The 16,841-nt window shown below is 35.5% G+C and overlaps 1 protein-coding gene across 1 annotated transcript in view; it reads right to left on the bottom strand.

Moving 5' to 3' along the window:
• The window catches only part of LOC107299291 (integrin alpha-1), a gene marked incomplete at both ends in the record, with an annotated part of 18,629 nt that extends 5,729 nt beyond the window's left edge, over positions 1-12,900 (bottom strand). Inside the window, 8 exons of the mRNA XM_029286736.1 lie at positions 8-173; positions 1,233-1,383; positions 1,623-1,771; positions 7,139-7,266; positions 8,895-9,006; positions 11,151-11,239; positions 12,344-12,456; positions 12,767-12,900. Of these exons, the coding sequence (XP_029142569.1) occupies positions 8-173; positions 1,233-1,383; positions 1,623-1,771; positions 7,139-7,266; positions 8,895-9,006; positions 11,151-11,239; positions 12,344-12,456; positions 12,767-12,900 (1,042 nt within the window). The remainder of the gene's footprint in view (positions 1-7; positions 174-1,232; positions 1,384-1,622; positions 1,772-7,138; positions 7,267-8,894; positions 9,007-11,150; positions 11,240-12,343; positions 12,457-12,766) is intronic.
• Between the last annotated feature and the right edge of the window lie 3,941 nt (positions 12,901-16,841).

Raw genomic sequence — 16,841 nt, 5'->3', positions numbered from 1 at the left:
CCCATACCTTCCAAGGCAAATATTCTTTCTCCAAGAGCTTCAACAATTGTAAGGAGAGCTACTTCATTTGAGACATTAAAGAAATGCTTTTCAGTTGGCCTGCTTGCAATGGATTTGATTTCCTCCACTAATTTCTCAGGGTTTCGATTTCCTCTGTTATAGGAGCCAAGAATCTGTGGTATGGTATGCAGAAAAAAAAAGGAAGAAGCAATTTAAAAAAAAAAATGGTCTACATGTTACTAGTAGCTCACAATTGGTAACATGTGAGAAACATAAAATGGCACAGTCTGCAACTTGGTCATAGACTTCAGCCTCTAGAATAATTGCAGTGGAAGTGGCTAGCCCAGACTAACAGCATTCAGATCTGGACCAAGTGTGTGCTCATCAGAAATTTGCCACCAGAAGAACAATCTAGAATGACCTTCCCTAACCTGTTGCCTTTATGTAAGGATTAAAAGACTGAAAATTCCCAAACAATTGTGGATTCTGGAGGTCACGGTGTTTATGCGTGCTATGAAAATTACATAGGCTAATCATGACCAGATAGATAAAACACAGAATTATTATTTTCTGATCAAATATCACCATATGTGAAAAATCCATTCCTCAAACACATTGATTCCATTATAGGTAGCTATAGCATAGTAACCTAAAAGTATTATTTTTAAGAGCAAGTATTAAGATTTTGGATTGGGATTGGGGAGGCTCAGATTCTAAGCTACCCTGAATCATGGAAACATGTAGGATGATTTTGGCCCAGTTGCTTTCTTTTAGCCCAACCTATCTCACAGTATTGTTGTTATGGAAGTAAATAGGAGGATGTCCATTATATATTCAAGATACATAATGAGAGAGAGATACACACACAGAGAGATACACACACAGAGAGATATATACTATAGAAAAAGTGGGATATACATCTAAATAAAAATATATATGTGTGAAACAATGAGTATTGACCTGAGTGATCTTGCAGCAACAGTTTTCCTGAAGCACTGTTTATTTTCAGCAGTCAAAGAGAAATAGAAGAACATGTCATTACTAGTAGAGTCAGCATGCACTTTAAACAAAATATGAATCCAATGAGTAATGAATAAAAAATTAGCATGTTGCTAATATTAGAAGAATACTAACTTATCAAAAAGGATTCTTTCCTGAAGGCAAATGAAAGAAAGGGGGAAAGAACCATTTCTAGATATACAGTACAGTTTTTTCTACTAAACATCACTTACAGCAATAGAAAATCTCTGTATACTGTCTTTTTCACAATCATCAATCACTTTTTGTAATCGGTAATTGTCATGAGATTCTCCATCAGTCACAACTACCATGACTTTTTGTACCCCTGGCCGGGCCCCATGAGCTTCTGTAAATGCTTCATTCCTAAAACAAGAGTGAAAACCTGTAAATCTGCAAACTGCAGACAAGGACAAAACATAAATACCAAAATCAGTAAGAAAAATAAATAAATGGCATGGTGGTTGATTCTATAGGCCTTTGGTTTGAATTTTCAGGGCTCCCATTATATTCTTAAAATCAAGTTGTACATGGGCAAGTCTGTGGAAGATCAGCATAATTCTTTATGTAGGTTGATACTTATGTATAAGGCTGTAGGCACCTACCTTGCTGTTTCAATGCCAAGAGCTGTCATGGTCTCGAATCCTTCTCTCTGTTTAATTTTGCCTGCTGCTACAAGCACTTCTTCTGTGGTTGAATATGTGTTGAGATAAAATTCATGGGTTACATTTTCTCCATATTGAACGATCCCAACCTAGAATTACAAAATCTTCTGCTCAGGAAATCTTCACAATGATGCCATAACTCACAAGACAGCAACTGAAGAATTTACCTTTCAGTTAAAGACAGAAGACCACCCACACTATTAAGAGTTTTTTTTATATATGGTAAACCAGAAATGTGGTCTACTAAGAATAAGCATTAGACTGTTGGACAGAGTTCAGTGACACAGACTTGATTCTTCTTGCCACTTGAAGCATCTAAACAGAGCACATGAAGTCTTATCTCACTCCTTTGCAGACTTGGAGTCAGTCTGTTTCACCATGTTCCATTCAGCTTGTATCTTATTATCTTTGTACAGGTTTCTGAGAACATGAAACCTATAAACAATAAGAACTTCTGGGATTCTCATTTTCTTCAGAATATTTCACAGCTAAAATCAATCAAGTCACTTGAAGGTCTTTTCAGAATCAATGAAGCACATGTTGATGGCTTTCTCAGTTATCTAATGGCATTAACAATAATGTATGTTGCTCAATCTTTTCTAAAGCCTAAACATCTATTATTTCTTTGTAGAACTCTAATCTGAATTGGATGATTATTTTATTAATGTGTGAAATTAGACTGCATACTCTGTTAAATTTCCTTCCTTTGATATCCGTATGTAGATACCTTCACTATATTGGCTGTTCTACAGAATTGCTGCATAGCTTGGTTGGATCTTCTACTGATTCTTCCTCTGTAAATGTTCTTCACATCCTATAGCCTTCCAACATATTAACGACATAGTGAGTTCTTCTATTTCTTAGTTTGGCAGTCTCTTTCCACACCCAACTTTAACAATATGATTGATTTCATTCTACAGTTCCTCTGATTTTCCATCAATGAGTTCGGAACTTCAAAGTGATTCCTGATGTTTTCCTTGAAAATGATGGAAATCAAAATAATCAAAACTATATTGTGGAAATCTGTTGGCTTTTTATTTCACTTCAGGTTGACCTGCAGTTTGCACATGATCTGTTGCATAGCTGGTCCCGAATATATTTCCTGTTACAATTGAATTGTTCTACCACTTTGTAGTAATAATATAGTCAGTTTGATTTTTGAGTACTCCCTTTATATAGGCATCACAGTTTCTTTAGGCAATGGCAAACAGGTGGATTCCTGTAATTGCTAATCAATTCACTTTATAAAAGAAAGGTGATATGCAACAAAATAATAGTGTTTTTCCCCAAATACCCCTTTCTTCATTTTCAGCTGCTTAATTTTATGAGAGGTTCTGATCTAAATGTGAGCTTCGCAATGTTCCACTAGTATATTTTAAATGTATGCTCTGCATTGATATTTTGAATATGCTGCCTAGTCCAGCCATTGAATGTTAATATACTCTGTCTTGGCATGTTTACCTCTTATTCATCCATTATTAAAACTCTCACTCTCTTAAAACACTGAACATTAATACAACCTATCCAGACATATACTTTTATAGCTGGATCAGTTTACATTCTAGCTTTTAGTTTTCAGATGTGCTTCTCAATCTGTTTTATAGCTCATCCCTTTTAATACAAACATCTTTGTTTACTGGCTGTCTTTGATGCAATTAAACTGAGGAATGTAAGGGTCATTAAGAGTCAGGAAACTGATTAAGACCTGGCTTTTCCACAAAGCTTTTGGAGACTGAGATGCTTATATGTGAACTATTAAAATATTTCTCCTAAGTTGGGAAGGAGGTTGTTCTGTGTCATAAGGGATGTGAATATTAGTAAAATTCTATCAGTCTATTTTCTACCAGTCCAGGGTGTATTTTTCCATATCTTGGTTGTTCATTTTTTGATACTTTGTAGGCCACTTACAAACATTATATAGAAGTGGCTTACAAAGTCTCAATATTGAGTAAAATACATAAAAAATTTGCATTTTACAAAAATGAGCAAAAGAAGAATGTTGTTCGAGTTTCTGATGATATATTTTCACCTGAAGAACCATAATGAAAAAAAATGGTTGCTTTTCTCTTGTCTATGGATTCCTGCAGTTGATGCTTGTTGATCATTATAGAAACTGGGATGGACTTCTGCTCTGTTGCAGCAACATTCTTAAATTTACTGGATACATTTAGTGTATCTGATTCTACTGATCTTCTACTTGAGAAGATTGTGTTCTGTGCAGATTGGATAGATCTCTCCCATGCTTGTACAATATATAACAGTGATGGTGAACCTTTTAGAGACCGAGTGCCCAAACTGCAACCCAAAATCCACTTATGCATCGTCGAGTGCCAGGTGGGCGTGGCCCATTGGGTGGGCGTGGCCGATTGGGCGGCGTGGCTGCGATGGTAACGGCAGACTGGATGGGACTAAAAAGTTCAATCAATTCCAACTTTGCAAGATCTTTTTTTTACCGTGAGAAGTTGAAATTGACTGATTGAACCTCTTTTTTTTTTGCACACGGCCTAAAGCGAAAAGGTTTTATAAAACCCAGCTGAAGGCCTAGGACTGGGGCGACGGCGTGCGTGCCCACAGAGAGGGCTCTGAGTGCCGCCTCTGGCATAGTGCCATAGGTTCGCCACCACTGATATATAATGTTCCCCTTGAAATGTTTGTGCTGACAGGTGGTTGTAGGGATGTATGCTTTATAGTGATGGCATCCCAAAACAGGTTCCTATTCTTAGCAGTTGATTTGGAAACGAGGGCATGCACACCTCTACTCACTCACACAGAAAGAACTAAGATCATTTCAGCTTCTTGAAAATTCTATAGAGTTCTGTCATAGGGAATAATGGGAAGTTGAAACAAAACTTTCTTGTTTTTGAACCTACAACTACAGAAATGGATGGCATGACAACCCAATCCTTGATGACAACCTACATTTCTTCCATGGACATTATAATAATATGTATTTATTTAATGCACTTTATGCATCTCTAAGGCCATTCAATTAGAATGCAATTACCTTCCTCCAAAAGATCAACCTCCCCCTTATACTTCTCCAGTACACTATCCACTTTTATCTATTCTGGAGCCTAAAACAACAAAAGTTCATCTATACCTCTTCAATTCAACTATGAATTCACAAAACATGCTGGTTCATTTTATCTTTCTCTTATATTTAATATTAATCCATTTTTAATTTTCCATTTGTAGGTTTCCTAAGGCTTTTTATCTTTGTCTAACAGAACAATGTGATCTTCATATTTTAAACTGTTCCTGGTTTGACCTCCAATTTTGATTGCAGTTGTTATATATTCTGAAAGTGCCATTCTTAAATACATTCATTGTAAAAGCTAAGCAGATATGGGGACAATGGGATCCTTGTCTATTTATTCTGTTTCTCCTAACTCCACCATTCATTGTAAAAGTTCTTCAAAATAATAATCAGAAGTTCTAGCATGATCTGCCTCTTAAAAACCTTAAATGTTCCCTTCAATACCATTTTGTGTTAGTTATCTAATCATGTATTCCTCTGCCTTTTCTGAAACCTTCCGGCTCATTTGGCAATTTTCTGACCATATATGACTTTATTCTTCTTTGTAAGATCTTAAGCAAACCTTTGTTTGTGTAAGGAATGAGTGTAATATTTTGACAGTATGCGAATATACACTATTTTTCAATCTATGGCCCATGGTGTTGTTTCATATTTGTTGACATACAGCTGTTTGTACTTTAGATGTTTCTTTTCGGAAAACTTTCAATAGTTCAGTCAGTTCATCTCTGATGCTTTTCTACAAATAATTTATTGCTCTCGTATATCACTTTTAAGTAGAGTCAGTTCCTAAATGCATTTTCTCTATATAAATTGATTTATGTTACTTACTTATTTAAAAAAATTCTATGTCTAAACATCTTAAGACACAACTCTGGGTGGCCATGCAAATGTTTTTTGTCATTCTATACTAATCCTAATTTCAAGAGATTTCAGTATTCAATTGTTCTATAACTACATTTTCTTTCTCTATGTCCTAGCTCCCATGTACACATACTGTATATTCCCATCATGCTATTTCTTTCAAGGTAAGCAACATTATATAAAATATATAAATACAAAGAAACAAAGCTATGAGACAGGAGAAAACAAAAGAAAATATAACTACATCTAGTTTACAGCTCCCCAGTTCACTATATTTATCCGTCCTTGCAAATCATCCTTGCTTTTAGTACATTCCCATGCTGATTCCTACATTATTTTTTGGTCTTTGAACTTCTCATTTTCCTTTTTCTAAGACCTCATAGGCTTCTGCAACTTTCTCAGTCTTCTCCTTCCTCTCAATTGATAAACTTCTTTTATGTCTTAGCCCTAATTCATTCTGTATTTATGATCAAGCTACCTCAATAAACTTATTTTATTCAAAAAGGTGATATACTTTTAATTGCCCACTCATTCTTGATCTTATCTCTTCTGCTTTTACCACACATACTTCTTAAGCACCCAACTCCTACTGCATGCAGCCACAGGCAGAAACACATTGTCACTGTGGCACTGTCTCCACCCAGTTTTATACTACAAAGTGCAACTGTTGGTACAATAGAAGAATAAAAAGCATACAAAGAGCATCCACACAGCAAAATTGCCTATCAGCCTATTGACTCGGAATTTGAAAAGTCTCTTGAAACTATTAAAATGTCTCAGCAGGTGGCAGCACCTGGAAAATTTTCTTTTGTCAGATGCTTAGCATCTTCTGATACATACTTTGAAAGAAAACCTTCAGGAAACAGCAGGGCTGGAAGCTGCGGTGGGCAGTAGGTGAAAAACATTATGGAAGAAGTTAATGGCATATATTACTTCAAATATAATTTCAACATTTTATAGCTTTGCACTGGCCTTAGATAAAGTAATGAAATAAGTGTAAGGAGGAGTTTTTCCATACACTTGTACAGAACCAATATGATTTTCCCCCATAGACATAGCATTTAACACATGGTTCTTTCATTGCCATGTCTGTGTTTTATGCAAATATGCATGTGCCTTTGGTATCCAAATGTATTTATTTGTTTGTTTGTCCTATTTGTAAACTTCCCGTCTCCCTCAAAGACATTGTTCATTTACAATAGGGTTCACATTTTGTTTTATTGGAATTACAGTATAAACGTTTCTTAGCTTTGTACAATGCTTGAAGTGGTTTTGGAAAGTTGCTCTTTCTTCTGTTGATGGCTGAGAATGTCTGACTCAACCTCTGACAAGTTGATTATTTGTAATACAGTTTTTTTTACAGATGATATGGTACCCTTAACCATTCCCTTTGATATCTATGCATTAACTGACAAGCTATAAGAGTTTTCTCATCTATTGCAGAACCACTGCTAGGATTGGTAAATTAGAAAAGTTTATATTATTGCAGGTATCCTTGATTGTATAGCTATGCTATAGATAAAATCAAATCAAATATAAAACATTTGCCTTAATGTACCTGTGTATCATAGGGGCCTATACTCATATTTTGCAGTATTCGTTTCAAAAAATTGGTGACATCTTTCCATTCAAAAATACTGTTAGATCCATCAAGAACAAAGACAATATCCAGCTGGGACTTGCATTCTGCAACAGGAAACATAAAATAAGGAAATGTTCGAAGCACACAGTGGTTTTTCTGTTAAATTGATACTCTGCTACTCCTTTAATTTCAAAATAAATTACTCATAAGAGATATGATGTATCTCTGATACAATTAATATGCAACATGAACTGCTTTTAGTTTCTACATTTCATTGCACTATTATCTATTTTTCTAGTATAGTTTATACAGTAGAAACCTACACAATGAAACACATCCAAGCAGAAGTTGAAGGATGAAGTTTTTGAGTTGCTGTAATTTGAATCAGTGCCTTTGGAAAATGTTCATTAAAAAAGTTATGCTTGGTGAACGGAAATGAAGGTTCATCTTCTATGGTATTATGAAATTCATTGGGCTATTTTGGACCAGTCATTCTTTCTCTGCCCAGCCTGAAACTCAGCCTATTTTGCCTCTGGAGGAAATGTTGGACTCATTGCTTGCACTGATATACTGATTCTTTGGTTCTGAAGCTTGTTACAACTGGATGGTGATAACTCATCAGTGCAGGAGATGGAGCTATTGATCCAGTCTAGAAGGTTTCAGATTAAAAAACTCCTAGCATCTTGAGATGTTCTGACATGACATAGAGTAGCTTTGTGGACAGGAGAGAGCATGTTTTGGTTAATGAGCATTTCATGAATACTGAACTTTTGCCCAGCTACATGGAGATCGAGAAATATCTCAAGAATAAAGAATGTTTTCAATTTTCAATTATTCATAACTATGTTTAAAATGTGATTTTAAAATATAAACAGTTTTATTAAGATTGCTATATAGACATTCTACTTAAGATCTATTATACTTCAAATGTTTCTTTGGTGTGTGTCTTGTGTCCACTGCTAACCATTTTAGCTATTTCAGAATGCATAATTACAGAAACAAGCTCTTCATACAGCTTGTCACACATCATGGTGATTGTCTTGAAGAAATCACAGATGCCTCTAATATTTAGAACTCATTAAGTCTAACTACATGAGTGGTTTGTTGGCTCTGGAGTTATATTACTACCACGTGTAGGGGTGGTAGTAAAGCATCATTTGTATATATAAAAAAGAAACAGCTGCAGTGGACTTGAATAGAAAAGAAAATTAAAAGTAATGGGAAAGGACATTTGTTTTAATTGTCCTGAACCAAGGAGCAACTTAAAGAAAGGAAGAAGGAAGATGGTAGGGTAGCAAATCATATCCTCCAAGAAGGGCTTCACAAAGTATTTTTGAAAATAATGTTTTTAATATGATTAAAATGTCATCCCTGCTTCTGGGAATCAGCACAAAGAATGGAGCCTTGTGACTCACAAACACCAATGCAAGGACAAATATTTCATCTTCTTAAATTAAAGAGGCATGTAGCTTTCTGTGATGGCTTGAAGATTATTTTTAGACTGATTTTCATTTGTGAGTAATGCTATGAACCTGTTTATACTAAAACTAAATTACAGGGACAGTAAGCATTTAAGTAATATACAAACAGGGATACCATTTACCTAACTTGGTCATGCCAGTTGCCTTGAAAATTAGTTTATAATTCTGATATAACTCTGTGTATATATTAGACTTTTTTCAAGCTCCATCTCCGCTCAACAGATACAAAAACAATTTTCATATACACATACCTCGCAATGGAGCAATGGAATTTACAACCTCAAAATTGGAGCTAACGTTGGAACAGATGCCTGTTGTATAATAGGAATGTCCACATTTATAAGCATAAAGAGGCCCGCATGCCTTTGATAAAGAAAAAAAAATACTTTTTACTGTTTAAATAATTCACCATATTTTATAGTAGCTATTTTGATATCCACAATGGTTGGAAATATACTTACTGAAGTCCTAAATGAAAACTATAAAACATTGCAATAGCAATATGATGGCACAGCCATAACAGAACCAACCAAAGGGATCTGATCCAGTTTTGGAATTCTGTGCAGTACAAACTTATTCTTATTATACTTGGGTGCTAAACAAGGAAGTTTAAAAAAACCCAGGAACCCAACAATTCAACCCTTAGCATTTATTCTCTACCACAGTAACAAAATTATTGCTCTCAATATATCTGATAAATATATATCTGATAAATACACACATTGTATATAAGATAAACAGGTATATGTAATTCTAGATTGTGTCCCATGCTCCTAGGTCATTCCAATATCACAGTGGAGGCATGTGTTACTCTGCTTTCATTAGAGACACATTTGCCAAACATTTGTCAGCAATGCCCCTCTGGATTTTACACAGAACAAACTAGTCAGTCATTGTGAATAATAATAATAATAATAATAATAATAATAATAACAACAACAACAACAACAACAACAACAACAACACTTATATGTTTGACATCAAGATTCAAAACAAGGGCAAAACTAATATAAGATCATTTAAGTCCCATGAAATTCCATTAAAGATCTCCAAGTAGGCATTTTGGAAAAAAAATAACTTTATCAGCATAATTCAGGGAAAGATTGCTTAATTCACACATATCAAAGGACTTCATGCTTTTAAAAAAAAACAAAACTCTCGGCACTGACAAGGTTTTTTTTAGCACATTATAATTGTTATTAGAAAAGGTACTTGTAGATCTGTCTCAATGCAACCAGCATCTCCATAACCACCCTATTTTTCTCCTCAGCTTATCCCAATTTAAATCTTGTATCAGTTTAGCTAATTCAAGCATCTGAGGATATAAGCTTTGGTTCATGAAAGCTTAAACCTTATAAATTAATTTGTTATTTGAAAATATGCTACCAAACTCTGATTTTTTTTTTAATTCTTAGGCTAATACAGTTCTCCTCCTTCAATAATTACTCCTTGGCATGGAATATAAAGTACCTTTGATAGTTCCAAGAATCTGTGCTGGTTATCTATGCATCAAGAGGCTTTTCTCTCTATTTTATTAACACTGATTGAGTCCATTTTTCAGGAGCACAATTCAATTCATGGATCTTGGACATTTTAGTTCCCACTAATCCTGCAATTCTCTGCACTACCTGAACATTTGTAGCCATGCTGGCTAGTAATTCTGGCAGTTGAAGTCCACATGTCTTAGTGTTGCCAAGGCTGAGAAACACTGCTTTAGAGCATCACTAAGCATGTCATGAGAAGTGGGAGAAGGAGTGGGAGAAAGATGGCAACACTGGCTAAAAGTGGGTCTCCTCATTTCTATCTGTAGAATCATTGCTGGATCTAGTGCACGGGTGTCAAACTCACCACATCACATGATGTGTTGCGACATATCGCAACTCTTTTTGCATTGCCGGCAATGGGGTGGGTGAGGCTTTGGTATGATGAAACCGGCCCGTGGGCCGGCAGTTTGACACCCCTGATCTAGTGTCTTACATGGATGATGATGTCATCCATTCACTCATGTTCAACTCTTGGCATTTCTACAGGCCAGGTCTCTCAACATCTTCCAGTACTGCACTACTGCCTTAAGTTGTTCTATGTTCTGGCTGCTGTCAGCTTTGATGGTGTCCAACTACCGTGTTCTTTGGCGGTCTGGGTTCCTTTTACTACTAACTCTTCCCAACATAATTGCTTTCTCCAGTGAATTCCCCAGCATGACATGGCCAAAATGAGTGAGATGTAGTTTTGTGATTTTGCCTTCCTTATGTGGATAGAAATAGTTTCCCATTATTGTGTATAATTTCCCAAAAGTAGTTAGATTCCAACCTTGTCAGACCAGATCACCAAGTTTAATATTCAAGAGTGATAGAAACTTTAATCCAACAATATCCGGGCAAGTTCTGTATTCCTTCTATAAATGGAAAAAAATTCATATGTGGAAGCCTTTCATGGTAAATATTACAGTATTGATTATAGTAAATATGCATATTGTTTTTTATTTTCCCCAAGAGATATATGCTCACCAAAAACCCTCCTTTGGGATTCGTCACTAAGGTTGACCCAAGAGTCATATTCTCCTTTACTTCTGTAACTTGAGGAATTGAAGTGTCAGCTATAGATAGATTAAACATAAAGTTAATTATGGGAATATATGCAAACGAGATATTAAATCAAGTAGTATTTAAAATGCCAAATTTGTATGCAAAACATGGATCTTTTTGTCTTCTTTTCCTTTCTTCTCCCTGTTCCCTCTTGGTTAAAACTATGAAATACATAGCTTTTCTGGCTTTCATCCCAGAATCTTCGTCTGGGATAATGCTTCACATAGTTTTCCTGAACCTCAAACAGAATGTCAAAATAGCAACAGGGTGACAGTAGAAGATATGAATCCATTTAAAATTGAAAATTAGGAACAAATAAACTTTTTCATTTTCTGTATAGCTCTAGTGTTGGATCAGTAAATTATCAGCTGCATACATAATATGTCAGTGGGCAATAAAGGTTATGGGAACGGCAATGTAGTAGAACTCACACTAGTTGCTTTGTTAGCAAAAACTGTACAACTGACATTGGAGGAAGTTTCTGGACCTTTGGTAAAAGTTTCCGAGAAGTAGCAAATATAGCTGAAAGACCCATTACAAAAAGGGGAAATGAGTGGAAAGAGAATATTGAAATTTACAGATGGTCCTCAACTTACGACCACTGTGACATGTCATGCTATACACGTCCCAATCACGTAACTGCGTTTTGGATGCTTGGCAATTGGCTACAACTGGTAGCAGCGTCCTGCAGTCACGTGATCATGATTTGCTATGTTTTTTGTCTGTTTCCAGCATTTTTTGCTGGAAGAATGACTTTGGAGTTATGACTGCAGATTTGCTTAACAACAGCTATGAAAATCTTGTAAAATAGGGTCTGTCATGTGGGTGCCTCAACTTATGATGGTAATGACTTATAGTGTAGTCAGAAATACTGTTCCAATCATGGTTGTAAGCTGAGAACTACTTGTATACCATTTATATAAAAAAGCTATCTTGTAGCACTCTCTTCCTCTTTGCAGAGAGGACTAATTTCTTTTTATCACCTAGCCTGTTTAGTGAGCGTCCTTTGATTATGATGCTTGTTATCTCTGGCTTTTTAGCTAAACAAGTTTTGGCTTCTAACTTGATTTTGTTAAGGTAGGTGAAATTGCAATTTTTTTCATTGACTTTCTTACCTGGCAGGTTTAATTTTACACATGGCAAACCATTACCCTGTCCTACAGGGCATTTATAGACATCACCTGTTTTCTTCTGGGGCTGACCAGCCAAAGGAGAACCAATAAGCACCCTGAAGAATGATAATATATATATTGTCAATGCAGTACATAATATTTGCTTTGGTACATTAAATAAATGTAATAATTTACTATCTAATATAAGTTGTATGTAAAAAAGCTAGTGGGATAAAATGTGTTTACAATAGCAGATAGGAGTATCAAGTTAGAGCAGCTTCTCTAATTAGTTATTCTTTGTCTGAAAACACCATAAAGTGTTCATTATGACCTATGAAATCCTAAATGACTAAGGAATCATTACGTTATAGAGGTTTGGGAAGGGATGAAAGGGGGAGATAATAATTAACTAATTAATAATCTCACCATTTTCCCTCTTCATTTTCAAATTGCTGCACACTATATCCAAACATGTCTTCCACAGGACCACTAAAAGTCATTGTATCTTTCACATCAACGTTGAATGACAAAGAGAGATGCAGCAGAACTGTTTTTGTAAAAAAAGGAAAGAATGGAGAAGATTAAACCAATCTCAATGACGAAGTTTACATGCTGCCTAAAGGCCATCAGAAATTTGAAATTGAAATACATTCTCAGCAACAGTGATCTGGAAGACACATGACACCACATTATAATAGATACATTGAAGGCTTCCTATTGGACTGTTGTGTGTTGAATTTGTTACTTAAGTGTACTGTTAAATAATAAAGCTTTTTTCGAATCAAATATTCTGTTGTTGCAACAGCATCTGGTCAGTTTTGTGTAATGGATAAAGTATGGGATTTTTATTGGGATGGAACATAGAAGATGGAATATGGGATTTGATCTGAAAGCCATCCACTGGAAGATTAGTGGGCTTCCTTGTGCAGTTGGTTGGCCACGGTGAAAACAGATTGCTGGACTAGATGGGCCAAGAGTATGATCAAACAAGTCACTGCAGATGATTGCCAAAACCAGATTCATATCTTTCCTCAGCTGTACTACAATTTGTCATGATGTCATATTGTCACCAACTGTGATTGAAGGAAACAGAAAGGCAGAAATAACATAAACAGACTACCTTACACTATTCAGTGATGAAAGAAAAAATTCAAAGCATTGTTTTCTAAAGGATAGACTATTTTGTCTTTAGTATAACCTCTCACCAAAGGCACTAGAGATTATTATCTAAACATTACATATTTGGTGACTCATAGTGTTATTTTTCTTTCCTACAGGATTCCTACATTTTGCTTTAATGTAGGATAAATAAACCTGACCACACACCATGATTGCACATTAAATATACGACAGCGAAGTTCAGAAATTAGTATTTCACAGCATTGTTCCCCGATATGTGTGCAACTCACTCTGCATTAGGTGCAAATGAAGAAATACCAGGGCAATGTGTTTTGATAAGGTAAAACAGAAAACTGAACTTGGCTCCCAGCAACTGCAAGGAAATTAGACAGTTTCCTGGAAATTGGATTATCTTTGTCATATTCCAGGATTGGGGTTTTTTTTTTTTTTTGAGTTTAGAGTTACTTTCCATCTTAGTTTACAGGCTTGGAATTCCCCGAGTGTCTCCTATTCAAGAATTAACCAGATCAATCTCTGCTTAGCATCAAAACCCAGGTAATTTCAGCCAGCCAGCCAGCCAACCAACACCAACCAATTAAATAAATAATGAACAAAATCCCTGAAGTAGGCTTTCTTCTAGGGTGCACTGGTTTTCAGTAAGGAGAGTTTTGGAGCTATGTGAAAGGTTTCTTTTGTAATTTTCTCCCTTAAGATTCAGTCAATGTGATTGGGAAAGAAATGGCTTTGTCAGAGAGAAGAAAACATGGTAAAATTCTGGTAGTGGGGGACAGGGATTCTTGTAGTCCCATAGTGATGATGAATAAAACAAGCTTCTTTCCAGGGAATGAAGTCAATCTTGCCATGGGCCCTTTAGAGATTAACATAATCAGAGAAGATGCAAAACACAATAGAAATAGAGAAGGGTTAAAGTATTTTAAGAATGAAAGCTCTTTTGCAGAAGAAATGTTTTAAAAAGAAATTAGAATTTAGATTTTAGCACAGTGTTAGAAACATCCATGCTATTATGCTTTCTAAATGTCATTCCTGAAATATTTTGAGATTCAAGAAACTTTTTTGATGGAGTGCAAGCTGTGATTCTTGGAAGTACCGAGTATAGCTCTCAGAGTGCCTCCTACGTCTTCCTCTATTGAACAGTACTGTTTAATGTGATATCAAGGGCAAGTTATTAACAATTAAAAAATGGTCACCTAAACTGTCTTAAATTAAATGCAGTTATTTTCCCACGAGCCTGCCTAATTCACACAGGGCAACCCCTGGCAGGCTACTGGAAAGTATGTCTGACCCTTGTCTTGAAAAGGGTTGCACACCCATCTTACTTTGATATCTATTTTAAGTAATATTTTGTCTGATATTTTCATTATTAGAAATAATTTCAAAATAAGACTACAACAGACTTAAAATTGCTGCACATAAACTAAAATAAATTTTAGTTTTTTTAAAATACACATTTTTATACTTTCACAGTAAAACATCTCTATGTTTAAATTCATAAAGTTCTATGATGCAGAACATTAATGACGAAAGAAAACAGAAAGGAAAGCACCCCAAATTGATGTTAAAAATTTACATGAGCAGATATTGTTTAAGCTGGTGCTGAAAGTTATAATTTCAGTTCTAACCACAAATGAACTAGGAAGGAATTCCACAAATCAGGTTCTAGTACAATGAATGTCCTGTTTGAGGTCACCACACTGGGAAGCAAAGCAAACATGACACCTTCAAAGTGGCTTCTCTGCTAGATTTTAAATCACAGGCACTTAGAGAAAAAGTGCTCTGCCAGGCTCCTGATTGTGTTCAGTCCTATGTCAGTTGGAAAGAGAACAGTGATCTTTTGTGCATTCTATTTCTTTAATGTATTTGGCACTGAAAACATTTCTTGTGGATTATGTGCTCAGGAACATAAAACATTGTAAGAAGCTGTTGACGTTTAAGTGACGCTAGGATTCATCATGCCTTTTATGACTGCCTCATCAAATTGCTTAGGGCCATTTATAGTAGTAGAAGTTGAAAAAAAAATGAAAAAAAAGACTGCCTATTTCCATTAGTATTCTTTTGACTAATGAAAATACTGCTGAGGCAAAATAGTTTTTGTTTTTTTTTTAAAAAGAAATCCTGGATAGTCAGAGAAGATAAAAAAGCACTTTTTTTGGCTTTGCTGTTATGAAAAGTATGAAGAAGTTTTAAGAGGAAGCCCACTACAAGTGGGAAGGATAATCCAAAACTTGTATACATGAACAATTATTGCTATTTAATGGAAGACTAATGTGGAGATGTCTGTGTATGCACGCATGTCTGTGTATGTCCACTTTATTCCCCTCTTCCCAATATAATCAGATTTTGATATATCCGCAGTACATGCAAACAGACTAGAAAGGGTTTATGCTAAAAATTTGCAGTAGTTCAAAACACTTTTTAAAAATACACCTTCCTATCTGGGTTGCAAATATCTAACACGACTGCTAGTGGATAGCAAAGAGACAGAAAAAGCGCTTCTGATGTCCTCTAGTTCTCTTCTGTATTTTTAGTCAGATGTTGTAGGCCTATTTCAAACACAAGTTGTTTATTTACAACCATTCATTTTGCAACCATTTAAAAAAGTGACTTATAACCAGTCCTTATAATGAGCATCCCATCATGTGATCAAAATTCAGGTATTTAGCAACCAGCATGTATTTATGATGCTTACATTGTCCTGGGATCATGTAATCACCATTTGCAAACTTCCCAGCTGGCTTCTGACAAGCAAAGTCAATGGGAGGAAGCTGGTAATGTCTGTGTGATTCACTTAAACTGCAATGATTTGCCTAAGAACTGTGACAAAAAAGTTCAGAAAATTGGACGCAACCCACTTAACCACCACCTTGTTTAGCAATGGAAATTCTGGTTCCAATTGAGGTTGTAAGTTGAGGCCTATCTATGAACAGAAAACACCACACAATAAAGCGGGCATTCTCATGGGCCCAAACTCTTAACTAAATGTTGAGAAGGGAAAAATTGGAAAAGTGAGAAACAAGAAAATGAAGCAAAGAAAAAGGGCATTGTGGGTTGGCCAGATCCTGAATAAACATTCAATACTGCAATATTTTGTTGCAGGTCCCATTGGATCCAAGCACTCTCTCATGCTCTTCATCTATTCTAAGCCAATGTTTTTCAAACTTGGCAACTTTAAGATGTATGGACCTCAGCATGTTGATTGAGAAATTCTGGAAGTTGAAGTTCACATATCTTAAAAGTTACAAGTTTGAGAAACATTGATCTGAGGCAACCAAGAAATGCAGAGTGGAAGAACTATGCAAATATTAATGCTTAATGCTAAGGATAATTGGGACTGAGCAGGTGAATTATTTGCTTTTGACAGATT

This window comes from Protobothrops mucrosquamatus, unplaced genomic scaffold (genome assembly GCF_001527695.2).
Source record: "Protobothrops mucrosquamatus isolate PMUCROS unplaced genomic scaffold, P.Mucros_1.0 scaffold4767, whole genome shotgun sequence".
In the NCBI taxonomy this organism is placed as follows: Eukaryota; Metazoa; Chordata; class Lepidosauria; order Squamata; family Viperidae; genus Protobothrops; species Protobothrops mucrosquamatus.
Note: the sequence above shows the minus strand (reverse complement) of the source record. Positions and strands in the feature narration are given on the sequence as shown.